Below are 23578 nucleotides of genomic sequence, written 5' to 3'. Positions count from 1 at the left end.
TTAATTGGGTTATATATTTTCTAATGTCTTGGTGCAATCATCAGGGAGAAAAGCGCCTTCTTGGACCTCCTCACACTTTTTGTAAGGGTTAAGGTTGTGTTTATTTTTTTTTAAGATTCATTTATTTTTATTTATTTATTTTTTTAATGTTTATTTATTTTTGAGACAGAGACAGAGCATGAACGGGGGAGGGTCAGAGAGAGAGGGAGACACAGAATCTGAAGCAGCCTCCAGGCTCTGAGCTGTCGGCACAGAGCCTGACCCAGGGCCTGAACTCACCGTGAGATCATGACCTGAGCCGAAGTCGGACGCTCAACCAGCTGAGCCACCCAGGCGCCCTGTTTATTTTTTTTAAAGATTTATTTATTTAGAGAGAGAGAAAACGAGTGGGGATGGTGCAAAGAGAGAGAGAGAGAGAATCCCAAACAAGTTCCGTGCTGTCAACACAGAGCCCGACTCGGGGCCCGATCCCACAAACCGTGAGATCATGACCTGAGCCAAAATCAAGAGTCCGACGCTTCACTGACTGACCCACCTAGGCGCCCCTGGTCAATTTCTACTGCATCTGAGATGACAGGTGCCTCTGGCCTCTTCTCCCCATTGCTCCCGGAGAGAATTCCAGTTTCCAGTCCCCTGGGATGGTCCCCGATGTCATGCAGGGCAGGCCTCTCGCGGGATGTCCCTGATCTGCAGCTGTGCCTTAGCAGGCCGAGCTCTGCCGGTCGGTTGTCGCCCTGCTCCCCGCTGCTGCAGCTCTCTGGTCTCCAGCAGGAAAGAAAAGGGTTGGGGGTGTGGAGTGGGCTGGGAGCAGGTGGGGAGCTCCAGCCTAGGCCCAGACCTTGGGTTCGGGGCCCGGCCCCTTTCACAAGCTTTGTGACCCTGGGTGAGTCACAGAACCTCTCCAAGCCCCAGTTCCTGCATTTATAAAGTGAGAAGCATGGGACTAACTTCAGAGAGTGGTCTCAAGGCCTAAGTTGCCTCACCAAAGGGCACAAGAAATAGTAACCATCTTCTCCTGGGCAGTTTCTGTGCTTTGTACCTTGCATGATGTCTCATTTTAAAGCAGTTGCTTCCCAGGGCCAAAAATACATTATTCTAGCAGCTTCTGGAATACCTGGGCACTTTAGAGTCTGAAGAGGAAGGCCTGGAGCTGAGGCATTACGTCACAGAAAATGGCTCTGTTCCTTTGGAACAATTTTGCCCGGGAAAGAACCAGCCACGTCAACTGGCCACTAGATGTCAGCATTGTGCCACGTTGTGGAACAAGGCGGGTCTTCCTGCCAGTGATCCGCCCCCCTCACCTTAACCCTGGGGTTACTAGCCTCTGGGTTCTAGGCACCCCGCTTGGGTTAGGTCTCAGCTGCTCAGAGGTAGGTGCGGATCCACCATCTCCTACGTGAGGGAACAAAGTCGCAGAGGGGAGAGAACTTTGCCTGAGGTTAGCCTGCCAGGAAGTGGTAAGAGTCCGGTGTCCGCAGGCTGGCGTCGGAGTGTGCGCCCTCACCAGAGATAAGACAGGGACATTTGTCCCTGGATCCTTTTCAGCTGCATCAAATAGGGTACAAGGAATACTTAGCTCAATAACAGTCCTCATTTATTCCCCCTATAAGTGCGCTACAAATTGCTGGTTCAAAAATCAGTCTCCGGGGCGCCTGGGTGGCTCAGTCGGTTGAGCCTCCGATTCTTGACTTAAGCTCAGGTTATGATCCCAGGGTCGTGGGATTGAGCCACGCGTCAGGCTCCACACCGAGCGTGGAGCCTGCTTAAAATTCTCTCCCTCGGGACGTCTGGGTGGTTAAGCATCCGACTTCAGTTCAGGTCATGACCTCATGGCTCGTGAGTTCGAGCCCCGCGTCGGGCTCTGTCCTGACAGCTCAGAGCCTGGAGCCTGCTTCGGATTCTGTCTCCCTCTCTCTCTCTGCCCTTCCCTCGCTAACACTCTCTCTCAAGAATAAATAAACATTAAAAAAATTCTCTTTCCCTCTTCCCCTTCCCCCACTCTCTCTCTCTCTCTCTCAAGGAAAAAAAAAATCAATTTCCATTAGCTGTAGTATAGATTCTATAAGCTCATGAGGTCAGGACTTTTCATCTTCTCTCACCACTGACACACGGTCCCGTCACAGTGCTTGGCACACAGTGGGTATACTGTAAGTATGCCAGTGGCCGAGTGAATAAGTGAATTGTACACTTCGAGCATTAAGAGCTTAATGGTTAATTGCCCGGATTCTGGCAGCAGCTTGCCATTGTTCCAGTTCCAGTGCCTCAGGAGTTACGTGACCTTGGACAAGTTACTTAACCATCCGGGAACTTCATTTGTGAATTGGGGATGACGGTGGTAGCACCTGCTTCAGGGGGGTGTTGTATTATAAAACAGTGCCTGGCACACACTCAGTTATTACTTTCCAGTATGTGCCATGTATACGGCGTGAGAACTCAGGAACACTAGCAAGTAGGGCCAGAGTTCCTAACTTCGTATAACCAACTGTCTTTTTCAAAAGAAGCGTATGTGGCAGATCATATTCGCTCAAAACATAGAGCCAGTGTCTCCTGACCCTTGTGTTCCTCCAGAACACTGCCGCTCCGCCATGAAGAGGTGGACTCTAGGGGCACCTGCGGGGCTCAGTCACTCAAGTGTCCAACTCTTGGTTTCGGTGTCGGGTCACAAGCTAAGGGTTCGTGGGTTCGAGCCCCACGTCGGGTTCCATGCTGTCAGCACGGAACCTGCCTGGGATTCTCTCCCTCCCTCTCTCTCTGCTCATGTGCACTCTCCCCTGCTCATGTGCACTCTCTTTCTCTCTCAAAGTAAACATAAAAATAAATAAATAAATAAATAAAAAGATAGAGTCTAGCCCTCCACCCATTGAATTTGGGGTGTCTATGACTTGCTTGTAACCGATACAGTGGGGCTGAAATAACGCCCTGTGGCATCCATGGCTAGGTCTTACAAGGCAATCCAGCGTCTGCTTTGTTAGCGGGGACATTCCTCACCTTTGGAGCCCTGCGCTCCCACGTGAGAAGTTAGCCCAGCCCGAGGCTGCCGTGAAGCGGGGCAGCCGACGGCCGTGTGGTGGGGCCACAAGTAGCTTTTGCAGCCCTAGCTGAGGTCCCAGCCAGCAGCGGCCACCGGATGCATGAAGAGGACGGTCACGTCCAAGTGATCCCAGCCGTGGCCACCAGCTGTCTTTTTGCTGAGGTCCAGATGTTGTGGAGGAGAGATGAGCTATACCCCCTGTGCCCTTCCAGTTCCTAACCTAGCCCACAGGATTGGGGTAGTAATGATGGTTTTATTACTCCCACTGAGTTTAGGGTAGTTCCAGGAATAACTGGAACAACATATAGGATTCCTAGACAGTGAACACACATGTGCCAACATCCATACTAAACACAGTACACGCATCTACACCCACCCTGGAGACTTCTCTACGCCTCCTAAAGGGCGGGGCTCCACATCTACCTCAAAGAATGCACACTTGTCAATCGCCTGCCTAAAGTCTCTTGGCTGAGAAACCCTGTCCCCTTCCTTATCTGATCCATACACCTTTCTAACCACCCAACCCCTTTGTGTCCCAAGTAAAGCAGAAGTTGTGGCTGAAGTCATTAATAGGCCTGCAATCTCTGCCCAGGGAGGCCCTTTGCTAGAATAGCCACCAGACTGTCCCTGCGTGGTCCGGGGACAGACCCCTGTGAGACCAGCTCCATCACTTTCAGAATTGTGGACTACCTCACCTTCCACGGGAGCTGGGTAATAGTGAACCCACCAACAGTATTTCACTATGCGGCGGGCACTGACTTCATCCTCAGAAGAACTCGGTGAGGTAGGTATTGTCATCACCTCTTTTGTGTGAATGGAAAACCACGTGGGTACAGAGGTTTAGACACGTGTGGGGCAACAGTGAGTTCGTGGTGGGGCTGGGATTTGGGCCCAGGCTCCCACCCAGTAAGCTGGGCTGCCCTTACTAGAGCTAAGAGTTTTTACTGATACGTTTTCAAGTAGGTCATGGGATGTAAAATTCAAAAAGCATGAAAGCATATATAGTAAAAAGTCTCGCCCCCCCCCCCCCCCCCCGAGGACCTAGGCAAAGGACTGTTGTATTCTTTGACAGTAAAAACTTCCTTTTGTTATGCCTTGTGTGCCAGGTACCGTGCCAAGGACTTTGTATAATCTCATCTATCATCCCACTAACCTAGGGAAGTAGTTGTGTCTTTTTTATTATTATTTTTGTTTTAGCATGCAAGTGAGGGAGAGGGGAAGAGGGAGAGAGAGAATCTTACGCAGCTGAGCATCGAGCGCGACACAGGGCTCGATCCCACGACCCTGGGATCATGACCTGAGCCTAAATCAAGAGTTGGACGTGCAACCGAGTGACCCAGGCACCCCGGGAAGTAGTTTTTAACTATGAAGAAATGTCAAGTCAGAGAGTTTAAAGAACTTACCTGCGGGGACAGTGCCAGTTAGTAGAGCGAGGGCGTGTGTGCTCAGGCATCCTGACTCTGCACTGACGCCCCTCCTGCCGCGCTCCAGCACTGCTCCGTGGTCGAGTGGCCAGGGTGGCCTCAGCTGGGAGCTAGTGAGAAACGCACAGCATGGAGGGGCGCCTGGGTGGCTCAGTCGGTTAAGCGTCCGACTCTTGATTTCAGCTTAGGTGATGATCTCATGGTTCATGAGTTCAAGCCCCACATCGGGCTCTGTGCTGACAGTGCAGAGCCTGCTTGGGATTCTCTCTCTCTCCTCCCTCTCTGCTTGTGCTTGCTTTCTCTCTCAAAACTAGACATTAAAAATTAAAAGAAATGCACAGCATGGGGCCACCCCCCAGCACCCCTCTCCTGCTGAATCAGAAGCTGCCCTTTTTTTCCAGATCCACCCCCGGGGGTGGGGGCTCACAGTTTGAGGAGCTCCACTGGCCTGGAAGATGTTTGATGTGACCTACACCCCCCCTCCCCCCCTCCCGCCATGCAGCACACAGAGAAGCCCCACCAGGAACCTTCTGAGGACTGGTTTGCAGAGTGAACTCACTGCTGGGTGCTGAGAAATAAATCTGGTTTCTAGCGCTCAGAAATCCCTCTGCGTCGGGGACAGACACACCCGGAAGTGGTAATAATGCCACATATAGGTGATTATGTGCCAAGCATATAATCTTGGTCTGTTCTTGCTCTGCAAATGCTCAAAATAGCCTTAAGGAGACAGGTACTACCATCCTGTTTTACAGATGAGAAAACTGAGGCCAGAGACAGAAAATAGTTGGCCTAGAGTTCCACAGCTAGCCGGTGAAGGGGCCTGGAGCTGAGGCTTCCGCTTCCAGACGGTGAGCAGGGGCTTGTGTTCTGTCAGATGGCGTCACTAGTATTTCAAGCACTCTTCTGGACAGTCCAGCTTTCCTTTCCTTTCCTTCTGGCCCTTAACCTCCCACGCCTCGCTAGTGCTTCTCTCTGAAGGCACTCGCTCTCCATTCTAGAAGCACAAGTGGCCATAGTTCACCTGTGAGAAAAGCTGCACTGAGTGATTCACGTCCCTCAAAAAAGAACCCTGTCATGAGCAGTGACTCAGCACCTCTTATATTTAAAGGTGTGATCAGGGAGGGGGGACAGTCTCGCTGTGTACTCACATCCAGGCTGAGTCTCAAAAGTGGAACATTTCATGAAAAGGACCGCCTCCCGTGTCAGCCCCTGCCCGTCCCCGCGCTTTTCTGGAAGAGGTCAGAGCTGAGGTTATAGACACCAGCTGTCAAAACAGGGAAACTCTGGCTCTATTCTAGGATCCTCTCAGGACTTTCTGAAGCATTCCACAGAATTCTTTCTGGAGTTAAGCTGCTGGAATAAAACAATTACACTGGCCCCAGGCCACAGAACTATCAGTAAGAATTTGCTGGCAGGGTTTTTTTTCTTGAGTAAAGAAGATAAAGTAAAAAGGTCTGATTCAGAGGGCAGGCTTAGGTCGCCAGAAGTCCCACCCCAAACCCAGGGCCTGGCTTAGGGACAAACAGAAAGAGGCGGGGCACGCTGAGCCCACCCTGTCATTTAAGTGGAGTTTCCTAAAACATCTGGGATGAAGTGACAAAAGCCATGAAGACTGCACCCGTGAGCGGCCAGGGCCCAGCGCCCGACCCGGGGAAACGTTCGCACCCCCTGCACACTCAGCCCCTGATGGCCTCCTGGTCCTTCCCCGAGTCAATCGTTACCCTAACTTTGGTCTGTTTCTTATATTACAGTCTTTCTTTAAAGGAAACAGAGAGGAAACAGTAAACGAGGCTGGAAGGAAACAAATGGGAGTCAATTGTGAGGAAACCAGGTGCAGATCTGTCTGCCAAGGGGGATGATGGCTCAGCGTGGCAGGTGAGGCTCCTGGAGAGTCTGCAGATGAAGCACAGATAGAATGTATCTTTTATTAAGTAGAGAAAACTGGGAATTCTACTACGTGACACAAAGGTTCCAGTTTGAGCGGACTCCACAGAAACCCTTCCCATCCACATGCGCCTCAAGCCGGGAAGACTGCGCTGCCTCCCCGACCACAGGTGCCACGCGGAGCTGATTCACGCTACCGCGCACACGGTCACCTCCGGGTCGCCCCAAGGGGCGGGGGCCGAGGGCATGGCGGGTCTCAAAGAGCTACGTTACAAGTAAACTCGTGCTGACTTTTTCAGGAGTCCCTCGTGAGACTTTTATTTTAAAGGGTCCGCGCAGTGGGCCGTGGGGCAGAGGGCTGCGTAAGCGGTGTCGTGTGGCCAAGTGGAATGTCCCAATCTGTGGACTCGTGGCGGGTGACCAGTCCGGTCAGGCATTGTAGGAAGAGGACGACACGCTGCCACCGTGGCCTGTCCAGTTGGTGTGGATGAACCGTCCGGGGTTGGCTAAGAGTTCGTAAGTGTGAGCCCCGAAGTAATCCCGCTGAGCCTGGAAAACAAGGAATTGGACGGGTTGGGATAACACGGGGACACGGACCCTCGGGCCGTGTCGATGTTTACCACCTGCTCCGAAAGCTTACCTGGATAAGGTTGGCGGGCAGCATCTCGTGTCTGTAGCCGTCGTAGAAGGAGAGGGCGGTGGTGAAGCAGGGCATGGGGATGCCCGCCCGGACACCGGTGCTCACCGTCCGCCGCCAGGAGTCCTGAGCCAGAAAGAGCCAAAGACTCCGGGTCAGCCCCCAGAGAGGAGAACGGGCTCCATTTGAAATGACAACGCTCACGGGCATCGATGCTGGTGAGGGAAACACAAAGCCCGGTGAGGCAGAATTCCCACACCGCCCAGCTCTGGGCTACCTACCTGGCAGTTTTCAACAGCAGACTTAAAAAAGTCATCCAGTAGTAGATTCTGAAGGCGTGGGTTCCGATCGAATGCGTCTTTTATCTTTCCTAGGAACACGCTGAAACAAGCAAGAGGGAAGAAACCAATGAAACTTCACCTCCTCGCGTTCAGTGCCTGCTAGAAGGCAGGGAAGTAAGCCGGAAGCTGGTACATCGGCCCGCAAGGTACAGAGTTACTCTCCTTATCCCTTCAAGCCGGCTGTTTGCTCAGTGAAAACAGAGCCCACATCCCACGAGGCAAGGCCAGAGGGCATGACCGTCCTCCCAGAACCAGTTTAAAGGGAGTAGGGTAGACAGTCTAGTTAGAACAGCCGACCCCGTCCTGTCGCCAGCGAGGGGACTGGCCGCGCACATCCTAGGGAAACCGTCCCCAGGTGCAAGGCCGCGACTCCCAGCACGGTGCCGCGGCGCGTCCCCGCACTTACCTCCTGATGATGCAGCCCCCCCTCCACATCAGGGCGATGCCACCGTAGTTAAGGGTCCAGCCGAATTCCATGGCGGCTTGTCTCAGCAGCATAAAGCCTTGCGCGTACGAGATGATCTTGGAAGCATACAGGGCCTACGGAACGACGGACCCGTCAGAGCTACGGTTAGCCACGTCCACCCCGCGGGCAGGGCCGGGCCTGGCGCGGACAGCGGTGTCAGGATGGGGCTGGACTCTGCCGCCCCCACCCGGGGCCTCCCACATCTCCACGGGCCGCTACCACCCCCACTGCCACCCAAGGCGCCAACCACGACCACTGCCAGGGAGCGGGCCCCACCTTCTGAATGTCCTCCAGGAATGATTTCTTATCACCTTCAAACTGGATCTTTTGGGGACCCTTCAGCTTTTGGCTGGCTTGAACCCTCTCGTCCTTCAGAGATGATAAGCACCGAGCAAAAACTGCCTCTCCTACGTGGGAGAGAGGATAACGTTACCGAAGTTCACACGTAAAACTGGACAGAAAAGAGTACACGTAAGCCCGAGAAGTTGAGGAAAAAATAGAAATGGAGCCGGATCTCCAATTGTACAAAGAGCCGGAAGTCTCAGTCTTAGGCCACAAAATCTAACATGGCTCAGAAAGAACTTTTTTTTTTTAAGTTTATTTATTTACTGAGAGAGAGAGAGAGGGAGCGTGCACAGAGGAGGGGCAGAGAGAGAGAGAGAGAGAGAGAGAGAGAGAGAGAATCCCAAGCAGGCTCTGCCCTGCCAGCAAAAAGCCCAACTCAGGGCTTGATTCCAGGAACCGTGAGATCATGACCTGAGCCAAAACCAAGACTCGGATGCTTAACCAACTGAGCTACCCAGATGCCCCAGGAAGAACGTTTATACAAAACTCTAGACAGCTGACTTGGAAACTAAAACTCCACAAACAAGTCAATCTTCCAACATAATGTAGGCACATCAACCACAAAAATCAACATGCAACTCAATGGGGAGTTTTGCAGAAAAAGCGAGGAGGTAAAGCCACCATGATTCACAATTACTCTGCTGGTCCCCAAGTCAAATTTCAATTTCAATTGAGAGGACTTTAATTTTTAAATGCTCATCAAAGACTCTACTGTAAAAGCACTCGCTACCCCTCAAAAACTAGCGAATAACAGGCAGCCTCAAAATTTAGTAGGAGGCTCAACTATGGCGGCATTGCCTGCACACGGGGGGTGGCGTGAAACCACTAGAACACTGAGAAGTAACCTAGACTCACCCCTCAAAACACTCCATTTTCTATTTGTGAAAATATAGTTTCCAGTACATCTATAATCACCACAACTTTGTTTCACTGGACTAAAAAACATTTTAGAAAGGTATTTTCATATCAAGACATTTAGTATCTTCAAGAACTAACCCTTATAAAAGACTACTCGCTCAACTGACAAGGTCTTTTTTTTTTTTTTTAATGTTTATTCATTTTTGAGAGGGGGGGAAGGGGCAGAGAGAGAGAGGGACAGAGAGAGAGAGAGAGAGAGAGGGAGATACAGAATCGGAAGCAGCTCCAAGCTCCGAGCTGTCAGCACAGAGCCCGACACGGGGCTCGAACCCACGAGATCCTGACCTGAACGGAAGTCAGACGCTTTACCGATTGAGCCAACCAGGCGCCCCTCAACTGACAAGTTCTCTAATTAGAAGAATTCCTCTAGCCATTCCTTTCCCCGCAGACAAAAATGAAGTAAACTCTCTGGGGACCAACAAAGGGCTTTGTTTTTGAGGAAAGGGTACCAGCCACACACACTCGAGAACGCTGGGTAGTCCTTCTGTCCTTCTGTCCCCGGGCAGCCCCCTGGCCTGCACACACCCAATGACTCGGCACAAGCAGGAGGAAGTATCTGTGCAAGGCCACTGGCACCAGGAGGCCAGTGTGGCGCAAGCCCTCGGCGTTACTCAAGGCTCAGCCCGAAGACTTACTTCCCCGATAGTTCAGCAAACACACACGGTGCCCATCCGGGGATTAAGCCTGGCCTGCCTCTGCCGGGCAGAAGGGGTACACCGTCTCTCAAACAAGAGAGTGGGATCCTTTCTGAGCCCGCAATACTCTCCCATTTGGGTCAGTGATGACTATACTGTTCCCAGCTATTGTCCCCTTGGTCCCCAGCCCAGGCAACACTCAGATTTGCTAAACCTCGGCCACTTCCTTCTGCCTGCTTCTCCTTACGATGTCTCACAGCCCCAGCTCACTGTCACCAAGGAGCCATAATTAATCAGGATATCAGAAGGAGGGAGGAGGCCAGGGAGGGAAAGACAACCTTTAACCGGAAGGGTGAGGAGGAAACGGTGTTTTATTGGAAAGGGAGCCGTTCTGCCATCAGCAAAGATCAGCCTTTCATTACACACACTAGACCCCTTGTTTTATTCTTTTCTTTTCTTTTTTTAAATTAATTTGTTGGGTTTTTAAAAGGACACCTTTTAAAAGGTGCTGTCCGGGCACCCCGTTCTCCTTTTTCACTCTTGCCATAAATGTAGCTATTTTATTCTGAAAGGACCAACTTGTGGTTTTACTAATCCTCATTATTTGTTCTCTATTTCTGCTTTCTATGATTTCCTTCGCCCTGTATCTTTTTGAGTTTGAGGCTTAGCTCACGGCTACAAGACAAACAACATGCATGAAAAGGAGACACACCAATGGTCAGGACAGTGGCTTTTTTCTACAAGAAGGGCAAGGAACTTAGGACAACAATGTTAAAGGACTTGTGTAGGCAGTATTTTATTTTTAAAATATCGGGGGGGGGAACCTCAGCAAAATATTAATAAATGCTGAGTACATAAGCTTATGTTATTCTCTGAACTTTTGTATGAAAAACTTCATTACAGTGATCTGACCCATTAGAAAGTCATGGAGGTCGCCGACTACAGTTCAATCACTAAGACAAAAACTATCCCAGGGGCACCTGGGTGGCTCAGTCGGTTAAGCCTCTGGCTCTTGATTTCGGCTCAGGTCATGATCTCGTGATTCATGGGTTCGAGCCTCACGTCAGGCTCTGCGCTGAGAGTGCGAGCCTGCTTCGGGTTCTCTCTGTCCCTCCCCTACTCATGCTCTCTTTCTCTCTCTCTCAAAATAAATAAATAAACTTAAAAAAAAACACAAAAAGCTATCCCAAAGGTCAAACTGGAGAAGAAAGCCAAGAATTTCCAAATGTATCTCAAAGTCCGTATGACTGAGAGGAGGTTACCGGGAAGAGACTGAACAACGTCAGCCTCGCACACCAGAAGAGCAGAACGCGCTCTGGAGGCTGACGAGGGCTGCACGCATTGTCCAAAGACCCGCTCCTTAGCTGCCAGTCTACACCAATTTTCCAGGAGGACGTCAAGAGCAAAACAATGAGATAAAAGGCTCCAGGTGGAAGCCGCACCTTACCGATGAGGGTGACAGGAACGCCGTACTCCAGGGCCGAGATGGCAGTCCACTTCCCTGTGCCCTTCTGCCCCGCGCTGTCCCTGATCTTCGGCAGCAGGTGTTTGCCGTCGCTGTCTTGGAACTTGAGGATGTTGGCTGTGATTTCAATCAGGAACGAGTCGAGCTCGGTCTTATTCCATTCCTCAAATGCCTAGTGCAGGACGTGAGAGGAAACAGTGTGAGAGAAACCAGGGCCACACGGGAGAAGCCCCCTTAACCGGCTCACTGCTTTCCTCTGCAAATGCTCACCGATGCTCACGATTTGCTCAGCACGTGAGGCCAACAGGCTCTAAGAATATGCCTGAACGCTGCTCCCCGAGCTGAGCTCCCTGCTCCCCAGGAGGCAGTTGTATCTATTTCCACCCGGTTATGCTGACTTCCGATTGCCAGCACAGCTCTTTCCCCCGAGGCAAGCGCCCCTCGCCCCACACCATCGCCTCCTCAGAGGCCTTCCCCGCTCCCCTGATCTATATCTACCCCTTACAACAGTTTCCTCCTCTTTGTAACAGGTACCACCAGCGGGCTTCATCTATTTATTTATTTTCATGTTTTTGAGAGAGAGAGAGAGAGAGAGAGAGAGAGGGAGAGAGAGAGAGAGGGAGAGGGAGAGAGAGAGAGAGGGAGAGAGAGAGAGAGGGAGAGAGAGAGGGAGAGAGGGAGAGAGAGAGAGAGGGAGAGAGAGAGAGGGAGAGAGAGAGGGAGAGAGAGAGAGAGAGAGAGAGAGAGAGAAAGAGAGAGAGAGAAAGAGAGCACAAATGCGTGAGCAGGGAAGGGGCAGAGAAAGAGACAGAGAATCCCAAGCAGGCCCCATGTTGCCAGCATAGAGCCTGATGTGGGGCTCGATCCCATGAACCGTGAGATCATGACCTGAGTCAAAGTGGGCCACTTAACTGACTGAGCCACCCAGGTGCCACACCCGAGTTTTCTATTGTCTATGCAATTATTATTGTGTCTTCCCAGCTCCATGCAGGATAGCGCCTTTGTGGGTTTTTTTCACTGTCACATCCCCAGTGTTTAGAACAGTTCCTAGCGTGGACAGAAGCACTTCTATGTACTCGTTGAACACATGTATTAAGTTTGAAGTAAACCAATGAAATATGAACACAACAAAAAAAGCACTATTTCTATGAAAACTAAGTTAGATTGTGTTGGGGGTGCCTGGGTGGCTGAGTCAGTAAAGCAAAGTGGGGATGACACCGTTAAACATCAGGAGGAAAAACCGTACAAAATCTGGAAGGACTCTGCAGTGCGTACCTCACAAGTGTCTCTAAATCACGCTCCACTCGAAGTGACTAGAACTAGAAATTCTGGATGAGAAAGGACTACGATGCGAGCCGGGAGAGCCACATTTAGAGAAAAGGGCAGGAGTGGCGATGAGTGTGCTCTCCTGTATTTTCAGTTAAAAGAAGTGTTTGCCTCGTCAACGATGCTGAAGAGAACAGAGTACTGAGGCTTACCTTGAAACGTATTTGTAAAAGATCAAACCGACGGAGGGCTGGCCAGATAATCGACACGGCAAGCGTAGTGGAACGCTAAGCAAAGAATCAGGGTGGTGTTCCCACAAGTGCTCACTACCGAATTCTTTCAGCTTTGCTGTATGTTTGCACATCTTCATAATAAAATATCGGGGTGGGGGCGGGGGGTGTTCTGTTTCCCCACTTTGGCTAACTTTTTTGACTAACTGCCAAACAGCCAGTCCCAACCTGACCAGAAAAGCAAGCTTCTCGGGGCGCCCGGCTGGCTTCGTCAGTGGAGTGTGCGACTCTTGATCTTGCGGTTTTGAGTTTAAGCCCCACCTTGGGTGTAGAGATTACTTGAAAAATAAAATCTTTAAAAAAAAAAAAAAAAAAAAAAGAGGGGCACCTGGGTGACTCAGTCGGTTAAGCATCCGACTCGATATCAGCTCAGGTTATGATCTCATGGTTCGTGAGATCGAGCCCTGCATCTGGCCCCATGCACTTGCTCTCTTGTTCTCTCTAAAAATAAGCTTAAAAAAAAAAAGGGTCGGTAAACGGTGGGAGTGGTTACCACCAAGATCCCCTGGGGACGTTCGGCTCAGTGACGAGCTCTCCCATCTTATAGCTTCCCTCCAACCGGGCTGAGTCCATCCTGCCAGCAGCACGACCGCGGGAAGGAGGAGGAGGGAGGCTTTACTGGAGCCAGCAAGTCCCTTCTCCGAGCAGGCCCGCCTGCCGCACCTGCAGCAGGGCCCGGGACTCACCTTCGCCATCTCGTCGTGCCCCATCTCCAGCACATCTTTCATCAGGTGGTAGGCCTCACAGATGAGCTGCATGTCCCCGTACTCTATCCCGTTGTGCACCATCTTCACGAAGTGTCCCGCTCCTTCATCTCCCACCTGTCAGAGGGACGGGCACCAGGAGGCCTCAGAGACGGCCCCAGAGGAACGGCCCAGAAAAGCCCACATCAAACCCTTTCGCCAGGCTCCCTCCCCAGACAAGGAACGACAGCGATGAAGCAAATATCTGTAGTATTTTTAAAATTAAGAATCACTATGGAGCAACTCAATACAAGCTTCAATCCAGCCCCGTGTCACTTCAAACTCACTCTAAATTCATTCTAGATTCTTCCACACCTTTCAACTCACTGCCGGCACCCCCAGCCCTTTACCTGCATTTCCCACCTTCCCTTGTTACTCAGGGCCCCTCGCCCCCAGCCCTGGCCACGAGTCAAAGACCTCCTCCTCCTCCTCCTCCTGAGGTCACCATGCTCCTGGTGACCAGGGGTTACAGTAAGTCAGCTAATTAAATCCCTTGTACTTTTAAAAATACGTAAGTGTGTCGTAGGTGTTTCCAGTGGCTACCAAGGGGTAAAGTGACCTTAGATCCCAGGTCTGGTCCTCCACCTCGGAAGCCCAGAAATGTGTCCTCACCAGGGTCTCATAGTTGACAAAAAACACTGATTTCTAACAAAGCTGGTAAGATGTATATAGTCAGAGTCCCAGTTTATGAATTGAGGGTGAGAAACTTAACTATGGATCTTAGTAGTTACAAGTGTGAGTCCGGCCGGCACACTCTGTCCCTGCAGACAAGCTACGGGGGAAGCCAAATAATCTGCAAATTGCGTAGTGGGCGGGGACTCAGAACAAAGGGAGTGTCAGGGTCAGTACTCAGGGGCATCGGGCTCTGAGGTCAGGTGCATCCGTCTCCACGACAGGCACCTACCTGCGGCTGGAGCCAGTGTTTGCTGGACCTGAGCACACTCTATCCTGGCTGTCACCGCCGGGATCCGTACTGCTGACGTTTAGAGAGACCTCCATGGTCTGAGTCTCCACTGGTGACCTGCCTCCTGCTGACTGTGACACTTTCTGTGGCTGCTAAGGAGCGTGATGAGTAACATCTTACTTCACCCCATCCTGGCTGTGACTTCACAAGTGAACTAAGGAGTGCCTTTTAGGATCTATCCCAGTTCTTTCAGTATCCCGAGACAAAGCCTTGAGGCTACGGAAAGACTCAATCAAGACACCTCAGGGCCAGTATCTGTATCTGTAGATACGCTTAGGACAGAATTCTTGACGCTTCTATCCTAAGCGTATCTACAAAGAAGTGACTGTCGCTGTACTTTTACTGTAGTAATTGACTGTCAAGGCGTTAAGAGTTCCCTTCCCAGTCCTTCATACTAAGGAGAAAATCATCAGCCCTCCAAATCCGGCCCAGCCTCTCTCTACCCTAAGCAGACAGTGACCACTGGTGAAAATGTACGGACCAGCGTGGGTGCTACAGCTGAAGTCACCGGGCGTGGTCAGGCCCCCCCATTCTTCATATGCCTCAGTCCTCGGTTCATCTCCACCCTTTACCTCCCTGGGACGAAATCAAACTAACAAAGGGGATTAGGAGCTAAAGAGACCTTAGCGACCATCCAGCCCACCCCCCACGTTTTACAGACAAGAACACTGAAGCCCACGGAATTTTCTGACTCGCTCATGATCACCCAGTTAATGGAGAGCCAGAATTACAGCTCAGGTCTCCCAGCCTTGCGGTATGGACTGAGGCTGCGGTAGGGATAAAACTTATTCTAGTAGCAACACAAAATGCCGGAAGAGAGGTCTGTATGAACGAGCCTGGGCCTCCCTCCCATTTCGTGAAGGCAAGAGGCCATAATGTGCTCTGTTCAAGCACAGGGCACCTGCATCCCAAGCTACAGGTACGAGATTTTCCACGGCCGGGGCCAGGATATCTGACAGCACCAGCCAGTCAGTCCTCTTCCACGTGGGCAGACAAGGGCCCCTTTGGACTCTGACATCTTCGTCATTTTCCTGAAGCCACACAGCTAAAACAAACCTCACTTCCCCTCATCCTTGCTGTGCCTTCTTAAAGAACCCGGCTTTCAGATGAATCGAGGAGGGCTGTTTTTAACATCAGCCTCAAGGCTCTGAATGTTCAGCTAAGATGCAAGGACATGTAACACAGGCAAGCATCTTAGGCCTCAGCTTGCTAGCGACTTCGTGACTTCACATCTGAGCCGCTTGTTGCCACCACGGGCGTCCTGGCTCTGTGCACTTCGCGACACCTGTGCCCATGTTACCAGCAGGCTTGAAAGAGTAGCCAGAACTTGCCCAGTCACAGCACGGTTCCCCAGTTCCTACTTTTGCAGCGATGCCTTGGAAGATTGTCTTGATGTGGGGCCTGTGGAAAGGAACCGTGTAGTTTAGCTACTGAAAAGAGAGGGGTTGAGATCTCAAGATACTCAAGGACTATCCCCCCACCCCCAATTTTGTTCAAATGGAGAGGTTGAATGGGAGGTGGAAAAAAGTAACGAATGTGCCAGAAGTGCCGAGGGAAACCTGTCAGAGGCTGCGGGCTCTGTGATTAGAGCGGACAGACGGACAGACAGAAAGGCCAGAGGAAGGATCAAAGCATCAGGAGAAATTTCTTCTGCACAATCAAAAGAAGCTGTGGTTCCAAACGGCGGGCCACAGGGATGTTCCTGTAGACAGCCCTTCTCCCAGCCCGGGTGCGCGTGGTCAGATACAGCCCGGCTCTGGCTGGTGGCACCGCGCAGGACCTCCCGGGGCTGCGCCCACTACTATTCAGAGGAAAACCGGGTGTTCTTCATTCCTTCTGCTGCTCCTGTATGAGGATAGGTTACCTCACGGGGCTTCTCGCCTATGTTCTCCTCACTATTGACCACTAAAGGCTCCTTCGCAAGAAGTGTTTGGCAAAGACACAGAACTGACGGGGTCGCAAAGCTAACGCTTAGGATTAGGGCTAAGACAGTGACATGCGGAGCTTGAGAACTCTCCTGATCTCACGGGGAGCACGTCAGGTCACAGCGTCACTTGCACCTCTGCCAGACCGGTGTGAGGAAATGCAGGGCACCTGCGCATATCAAATACTTTCCTGCGTCATGTCTGCGTGTCTAGCCTGCCGGGCTGTTACCCCCACGTAAATGTTCATAAGCTTCTCAGAAGCAGGAAGACTTCTATCTACTTCTAGATGTAACTTACTCAAAAGAATCCCCGAACTTGGGACGCCTGAGTGGCTCAGTCACTTAAGTGACCAACTCCAGCTCAGGTCATGATCTCATGGTTCGTGGGTTCAAGCCCAGAAATGGGCTCTGTGCTGACGGCTCGGAACCTGGAGCCTGGAGCCGGCTTCAGATTCTGTGTCTCCCTCTCTCTCTGCCCCTCCCCTACTTGCACTCTGTCTCTCTCTCTCAAAAAAATAAAGAAAACATTGCCAAAAAAAAAAAAAAAAGTTTTTTAATTAAAAAAAGAATCTCCAAACTTACTCCTCAGAGAGGTAACAGAAAGAATAACTTGCCCCAGGAAAACCCTTCACCTCTGGGAATTAGGTTTGAACATGTTTTCTTTAACACCTGACTGTAGCATATTTGGAAGTCAAATTCATTCAGAAAAGAATGGTACCTTGTCAGGCCTCCCTGAAAAGGATCCTCCTTTTCTGTTTGCTTCTGTTCTGCTCAGCTATCTCCCTCTGTCTGGCTCTCTCTCTCTGCGGTCTGAACAGCAGGGGGAGTTGCCCTCAGTCAACCGCAGGTAGGATTATCCCTTCCATCTGTTTGTGTTGGTTCTCTCTCCGCTCACCCCCCACCCTTACGCCTCACGCACCCCTTCTTTCACATCTCCAACACACCTCCCCTTCTATGGCCAACACCTCCTCTTATATGAAGCACAGCAAACGGTGTAAAATGTGTTTTTGCCCCAAATCAAATAAAAAATGTCCACCTCGCTTTCCCAGGGACAAAATAGGCTCTGCCAGGTTTTCCCATTACCCACAATTATTAAATACACGGCTATCTTAGAACCGTACATCACTTACAGAGGCAGACCTTACTTCTAAGTCCAAACAGTGCACAGGACGCTATGCGAACAGCTTCCTTAAAGCCTCTGGACTCTGGAAGCCTATTTAGAATTTCTAGATCAGTCTTGGAGGGAGTAACAGAAGTAAACAGGCAAAAGAGAAGATGCACGTGTATGATGTCAAAGCAGCAGAGTGGATAAAAGAAACCTTTCCAGCATCTCTGACACTCAGGCACCACGGAGGTCAGGGTGCCGGAAGTGTCCCCAGCTCACCCTTCTCCCGGCTCAGGCCTCCCTTGTGCCGAAGTGGGGCACCTTCGATACTCACCAGGCTTCTTTGTCACCTCCTGGCATAAGTGAGGGGCCATAGCGGGCCCCTTCCTCTCCGCCACTGACTCCGCTCCCCACAAACAGGATTCCCTTGGCCTTGAGGGTTTGACATCGTCTCTACAGGAGAGAAAATTAATTTCATTATGCTTCCATAAAGTTCTCTCCCAATGAATGAGAGGAGGTATCAGACATGTATGGAGAGCCCACACTGGACATGAAATGACCCAAGGATCCAAGAATAACCTGATCATTCAAGAAATTTAATCCCCTCAGTTTGGGAGTTAGAAAAAAAATATCCAGCGTGCCTGGCTGGCTCAGTAAAGCATGTGACTCTTGATCTCAGGATCGTGAGTTTGATCCCTATGTCGTGTGCAGAGATTACTTTAAAAAAAAAAAAAAAAATCCACAGAAGTCTAATGTTTATTTTTAAGAGAGAGAGAGAGAGAGCGAGAGAGAGCGTGCTTGCACGCAAGTGGGGGAAGGGCAGAGAGAGGGAGACACAGAATCTGAAGCAGGTTCCAGGCTCTGAGCTGTCAGCACAGCTGACCCACAAACAGTGAGACCATGATCTAAGCAGAAGTCAGACATCCAACCAACTGAGCCACCCAGACGCCCCTCCACAGAAGTTTAAAATAGCTATCTGGGTGCCTGGGTAGCTCAGTCAGTTAAGTGTCCCGACTCTTGATTTCAGCTCAGGTCATGATTTCACAGTCTGTGGGATCGAGCCCCACATCCGGCTCTGTGCTGACAGCAAGGAGCCTGCTTGGAATGCTCTCCCTCTCTCTGTCCCCCAGTCAAAATAAATAATAAACATTAAAAAAATAATAATAAAATAAGAAAACAATAAAACAAAACAAAACAAAATAAAATAGCTATCCTTCCCCCAAATGGAAATAATAAAGCCAAACATACATTCTCATTTTACTATAAGATCCAGTTACCGTAAGACTCAATCAGGAGTTTAATACAGGGCATCTGGGTGGCTCAATCGGTTAAGCATCTGGCTGCGGCTCAGGTCATGATCTCAAAGTTTGTGAGTTCAAGCCCAGCATCAAGCTCTCTGCTGTCAGCTTGGGATTCTCTGTCCCCCTCTCTGCCTCTCTCTCTCTCTCTCTCAAATAAAGCATTTTAAAAAATGATACAAAAGAGTTTAATACAAATACGACTTCCCCGACTAAGCACTTCAGATCCTCCAGAAACTCCTTCTAGCATATGAGGCCAGTAAAGACGTGGTTCTCGGGGCACCTGGGTGACTCGGTTGGTTGGGCATCCAACTTCCACTCAGGTGATGATCTCGCGGTTCATGGGTTCAAGTCCCGAATCGGGCTCACTGCTCTCAGTGCAAAGCCGGCTTCATATCCTCTTGTCCCCCTCTCTCCCTGCCCCTTCCCTGCTATCTGTCTCAAATAAAACATTAAAAAAAAAAAAGGACGTGGTTCTCAACCACATTGCACACCGACTGACATACCATGGGCTGGTGGCACAGTAGGAAAGAGCTAAGCACAAACTCTCAGCCTGCTGTATCCAAGCAAAAGTCATCCTTTTGAGTTATATGTATGACTGAGGAGGCCTCATTCCATCAGGTATGTCTTAGCAGAAACAAAGGCCAAGAACTGCAACGTCAGCACACAAGCCCCAGAGTCAGCACTACAGAAGGACAGTCCATGCTTTTATCACATGTACAGTGCTGAAAGTTTTTTCTAGAATGTTCCCAGAACCAGGAAGAATTTAGACTGGAGAATACTTACTGTGGTATCCCTGTATTCAGAATTTCCTCCATCAATGATGATGTCACCAGTGTCCAACAATGGTACCTGTAACCAGACACTAGCATTAAGGTGAGCCAAAGAAATGAAAGACAAAAACAGAATGTACCTCGAGCAATTAATACAAACAAGAATTTATCCCAAATAAATCCAGTCTAAAAGCGTATGTTGTTTCGTTTTCAAAAATCCTCTCCGTGGCTACGGCTGGAGCCTACATGAAAGGTTAGGGCTAGCAACCCAGTCAGACCTCCCCACAACTAAGATGGTTCTCTTTAAAATTTGACAACAACCAGGGGCGCCTGGGTGGCTCAGTCGGTTAGGCGTCCGACTTCAGCTCAGGTCATGATCTCATGGTCCGTGAGTTTGAGCCCCGTGTCGGGCTCTGGGCTGACGGCTCAGAACCTGGGGCCTGCTGCAGATTCTGTGTCTCCCTCTCTCTCTGCCCCTCCCCTGCTCATGCTCTGTCTCTCTCTGTATCAAAAAGAAATAAAAACATTTAAAAAAAAGAGAAATAGGGGCACCTGGGTGGCTCAGTCGGTTAAGTGTCCGACTTCGGCTCAGGTCATGTTCTCACGGTCTGTGAGTTCGAGCCCTGCGTCGGGCTCTGGACTGGTGGCTCAGAGCCTGGAGCCTGCTTCCGATTCTGTGTCTCCCTCTCTCTCTGCCCCTCCCCCATTCATGCTCTGTCTCTCTCGGTCTCAAAAATAAATAAACGTTAAAAAAAAAAATTTAAAATTTGACAACAACCAAAACCTACTTGAAAGATTTTGTATTTCCAGTGTGTGCCCTTGGCTCGTCTACATTCCCAAACACTGGGAACAGGACTCGTTCTGAAGGATTACATCACGTCCTATAAAATCTCTGCACAGGGCAGAGTAGGGGTCCAGTGAACAGACATCAGGTGGTTTGGTGCCTGAGTGAGTGAGATGATCAAACCCGTCTGGAGACGGCGGGACGAGACCGGGCCTCGAACTAGCACATCTTCCTACAGAACACAACTGGGCTGGCTTGGTCATTTATCATTCAGTCCACATCCCCCCCCCCCCCCCCCCCCACAGGGCTTCAGTGAACCTCACTTAGTATTTTCTTATGCTGAAGACTAAGCTACCACTTTCCAATCCATTCTGTCGCTAATCGTGACCAGCTTAGCATCTTGCTACACAAAAAGCTTACTATGTCCTTCCCTTATCACAGTGTTCTTCCTTTCTAGGTCATTTTTGTCTTTCATGGTAGCACGCTGGTTACAAACCCCTCTCCCTGTGGAGTCGCCCCCACTGTTAACACTGCTCCTGGAGAAAAGGAACGTTCACCCCTTGCCTTTTGTTTCCTGGCACTACATTTCTCACCGAGAAACGTTTCTTCCAGACAGCTAATGCCTCGGGTTTTTTTCAGAGCTGTTACCGTAGAATTGTTTTTGAGTAGCTTCATGAGTTATTTCCACGGGTGCCCCTTCGTCCATATGTTGTGTGTGGTTTTGCGTTTCGTTGTTGGAGGAAATAGCACCCCGAGGCTGCAGGGCACTGGCCGTGAGCTTGTCTCCATGGATTGTCGGTGAGGTATGTTGAGGGAAGGGGCCCCAGAGGTGCCCCAGAAACAGCTCACAGCTACGGTGCCTCAACCAAATGGTGCTGGGCACATTCCCAGGGGAAAAGGCTGTTGTCCCCATCAGCTCCTCCTCTCCCACAGTCATCCCAGTGGGTGGGTGGCCATCAGCCCCTCTGTGAGGGGACAGACCCACCACCCCCTGATGACGCACAGCAGGGGAAAGTCTAGAGGGATCAGACTATAATGTGTTACAGAACAAGGGTTAGCACCTACACAAAACACTCCCTCCTTGGCTGATAATCAGGGCCAGAAGTGTAACAGAGGCCTGCCTCCCAGAGGCCCGCCTCCCAGAGGCCCTCTCTGGGACACTTGGCATCGGGTCACCCATCTGCCCCAGCACGGCCGTTCCAGCCCTAACACACATTTTTTTTTTCTTGCAAAAAAGATACACTTGCTAGAGCCAACAAATCATTGAGAAAGAAGTACCCAGTATGTAGTTCCCAGGATTCCCTAAGGGGACCTCATCGTTTATATTAAGCGATACAACACTTTAAGTGTCGAGAAAAAAGGGAAACCGACTTCTAAATTTCAGACACTAAGGTTTATTAGCGAATAGCACTAAACACGCGTAACACCACGACCAAAACTGTGTTTCCGAATACCAAAGACAGAGACCAAGACTACGGTTTCTGTCCCCATTGTTAATGAATTCTTATGGCAACGTCTCTCGTCTCTCGGTGGCCTCAGAATCTCATGCCTAAGGAATCATTACCACCTGAGGATGTGCTGTCACTTAAATTAGTGCCAAGTTGACGAACGCTGAGACATTGAAGCAGTTTTGTTTGAACTGAGCAGTTCATATCCAGAAATTGAAAAAGAAAAAAAAAAAATCTCTTAAGTAGAAAAGCGAGATCTAGCTACGGGAAGAGAAAAGCTGCCCCACTAGTAGCAGCTGGGGGGGCAGGGCTGGCCTCACCAGTTTTTCAATGAAATCATCAACGGCTTGGCCAGCCTTCACCAGCAGTATGATGCGCCGCGGTTTCTTCAGCTTGGAGACCATCTCCTCCAAGGAGTGTGCTCCGACCACCTTGGTTCCCTTTGCCTCGTTGGCCAAGAAATCATCCACTTTGGAGACCGTCCTATTAAAAGCACAAACCTAGAAGGCCGAAAAGGTCTGATTAGGAGATTCAGGACACGGAAGACCTTCAGACCCTGGATTAAGTGAACCCCAAGGCACAGAACTGAATATAAGCAAAGGGTGACTGCCCGAGGCAAATCAGGCTAGAGTCTGTCACTAGCTGATAGAGACTCAATCAAGTCTAGGAAGCGGCTGCTGCAAACTGCTATCTTTTGTACCGAAACCACTTTAGTGTTTATAACTATCTAAACTTTTCTCTCTCCCCCGGTTCTCATTAGGCAATAAAGGTAGAGTTCTATACACCCAGCCGGATTTCTCCTACTTAACATCCGGTAAGTTTATCCAGACTTACAGAACTGACATCTATTTTGCAAGACTGTCCTTCAGAGGATTGCAGAGCTGGCCCTCCCACACCGCATGTGACCTGGTGCTTCTCTTTCCCTTTGCAAAAAACGTCCTAAGCAGCAACAGGGCATATACGAAGAGACCTAAGTTCCAGATTGTACAGGATCTTTGAAATCAGCCTCCGTGCACCAAGAACCCACAAGAGTGTGCCCTCCTGACTTACCACGAAGCCATGGTCATTCATGTTCAAAATTAAGTTCTGGCCCATGACAGCCAGTCCAATCAGTGCAATATCAGCTCTAAAAGACCGGAAAAAGGAACAAAGAAAATGTGTCGGTTCCACTTTAATCCCTTCCAACTCAGGGGCCCAGAGTGTCCTAGCTTTTGCTATGAATACCTTGCCTTACCATTTCCTCTGTCCCCCTCCTCTCTTCTACCCCTGAGAACCCAGGCATGCGCCTCCAGGCCACCCTGCCCTCTGCCACTTCAAAGGACCTCGAGTTCTCTTGAGATCAACTAGACTTGCACGCAGGAGGGCATGCAATCTTTGCCGTGCTCACTGCGGGTGTCCCCGCTCCCACACGGGGGAGAAGCCCCTGCAGGCACAGCCGCCCACTGTCCAGCCTCTTCCCCTCCTGGCTCGGGCCCCGGCTGCCCTCGGCCACGCGGGTTCCCTCCCGCCCGGCCCTTTCTAGAAAGGGGGATCCGCCCGGCGCCGCCGCGAGGGGTAGAGGGCCCGGGCCCGAGGGGGCTGAGACCCTGAAGGTCCGAGGCTCCGGGCGCCACGAGGCCGTGCTCCGGCGACCCCCGGGGCCAAAGCGACTTCAGGCAGGTTCCGCCCTCCTCGCCGGCCCCCGTAAAGTTCCCCGGCGGTCCGCGAGCCGTCACTCACTGGGCCATGGCGGCGGCGACGGACCGGGCAGCAGCGGACAGAACCGGAGAGCTGAGAGCGCGCGGAGCGGCGACCGAGGAGGAGTCCCGCTCCTGCTTCGGCCCCCAGGCTCTGGCCG

The 23578-nt window shown here is 50.8% G+C and overlaps 1 protein-coding gene and 1 long non-coding RNA gene across 2 annotated transcripts; one reads left to right on the top strand and one right to left on the bottom strand.

The window, feature by feature from the left end:
* The first annotated feature begins 2826 nt into the window (after positions 1–2826).
* On the top strand, positions 2827–6294 carry LOC122241425. Its single transcript, XR_006221563.1, has 3 exons — positions 2827–3815; positions 5208–5303; positions 6207–6294. It is a non-coding gene; the product is annotated as an uncharacterized LOC122241425 (long non-coding RNA).
* A 72-nt stretch (positions 6295–6366) lies between these two features.
* On the bottom strand, positions 6367–23568 carry PGD (phosphogluconate dehydrogenase). Its single transcript, XM_042997512.1, has 13 exons — positions 23461–23568; positions 22792–22867; positions 22062–22241; positions 19523–19588; positions 17773–17891; positions 15741–15810; positions 13389–13523; positions 11129–11318; positions 8060–8190; positions 7724–7857; positions 7258–7357; positions 6980–7102; positions 6367–6888 (listed from the first exon to the last, which is right to left on the bottom strand). The coding sequence occupies exons 1-13, from the start codon at positions 23466–23468 to the stop codon at positions 6769–6771; spliced, it is 1452 nt and encodes a 483-aa protein (XP_042853446.1). The 5' UTR covers positions 23469–23568; the 3' UTR covers positions 6367–6768.
* Between the last annotated feature and the right edge of the window lie 10 nt (positions 23569–23578).

The sequence above is a fragment of the Panthera tigris genome, chromosome C1 (assembly GCF_018350195.1).
Source record: "Panthera tigris isolate Pti1 chromosome C1, P.tigris_Pti1_mat1.1, whole genome shotgun sequence".
Classification (NCBI taxonomy): Eukaryota; Metazoa; Chordata; class Mammalia; order Carnivora; family Felidae; genus Panthera; species Panthera tigris.
Note: the sequence above shows the minus strand (reverse complement) of the source record. Positions and strands in the feature narration are given on the sequence as shown.

What these genes read in the sequence shown, in the direction of transcription:
- PGD (XM_042997512.1), bottom strand. An exon ending in TGAATGACCATGGCTTCGTG is followed by an intron (nt 22,242 to 22,791) that starts GTAAGTCAGGAG and finishes TCGGCCTTCTAG; the next exon opens with GTTTGTGCTTTTAATAGGAC. An exon ending in TGCCCGCCAACCTTATCCAG is followed by an intron (nt 6,889 to 6,979) that starts GTAAGCTTTCGG and finishes CTTGTTTTCCAG; the next exon opens with GCTCAGCGGGATTACTTCGG.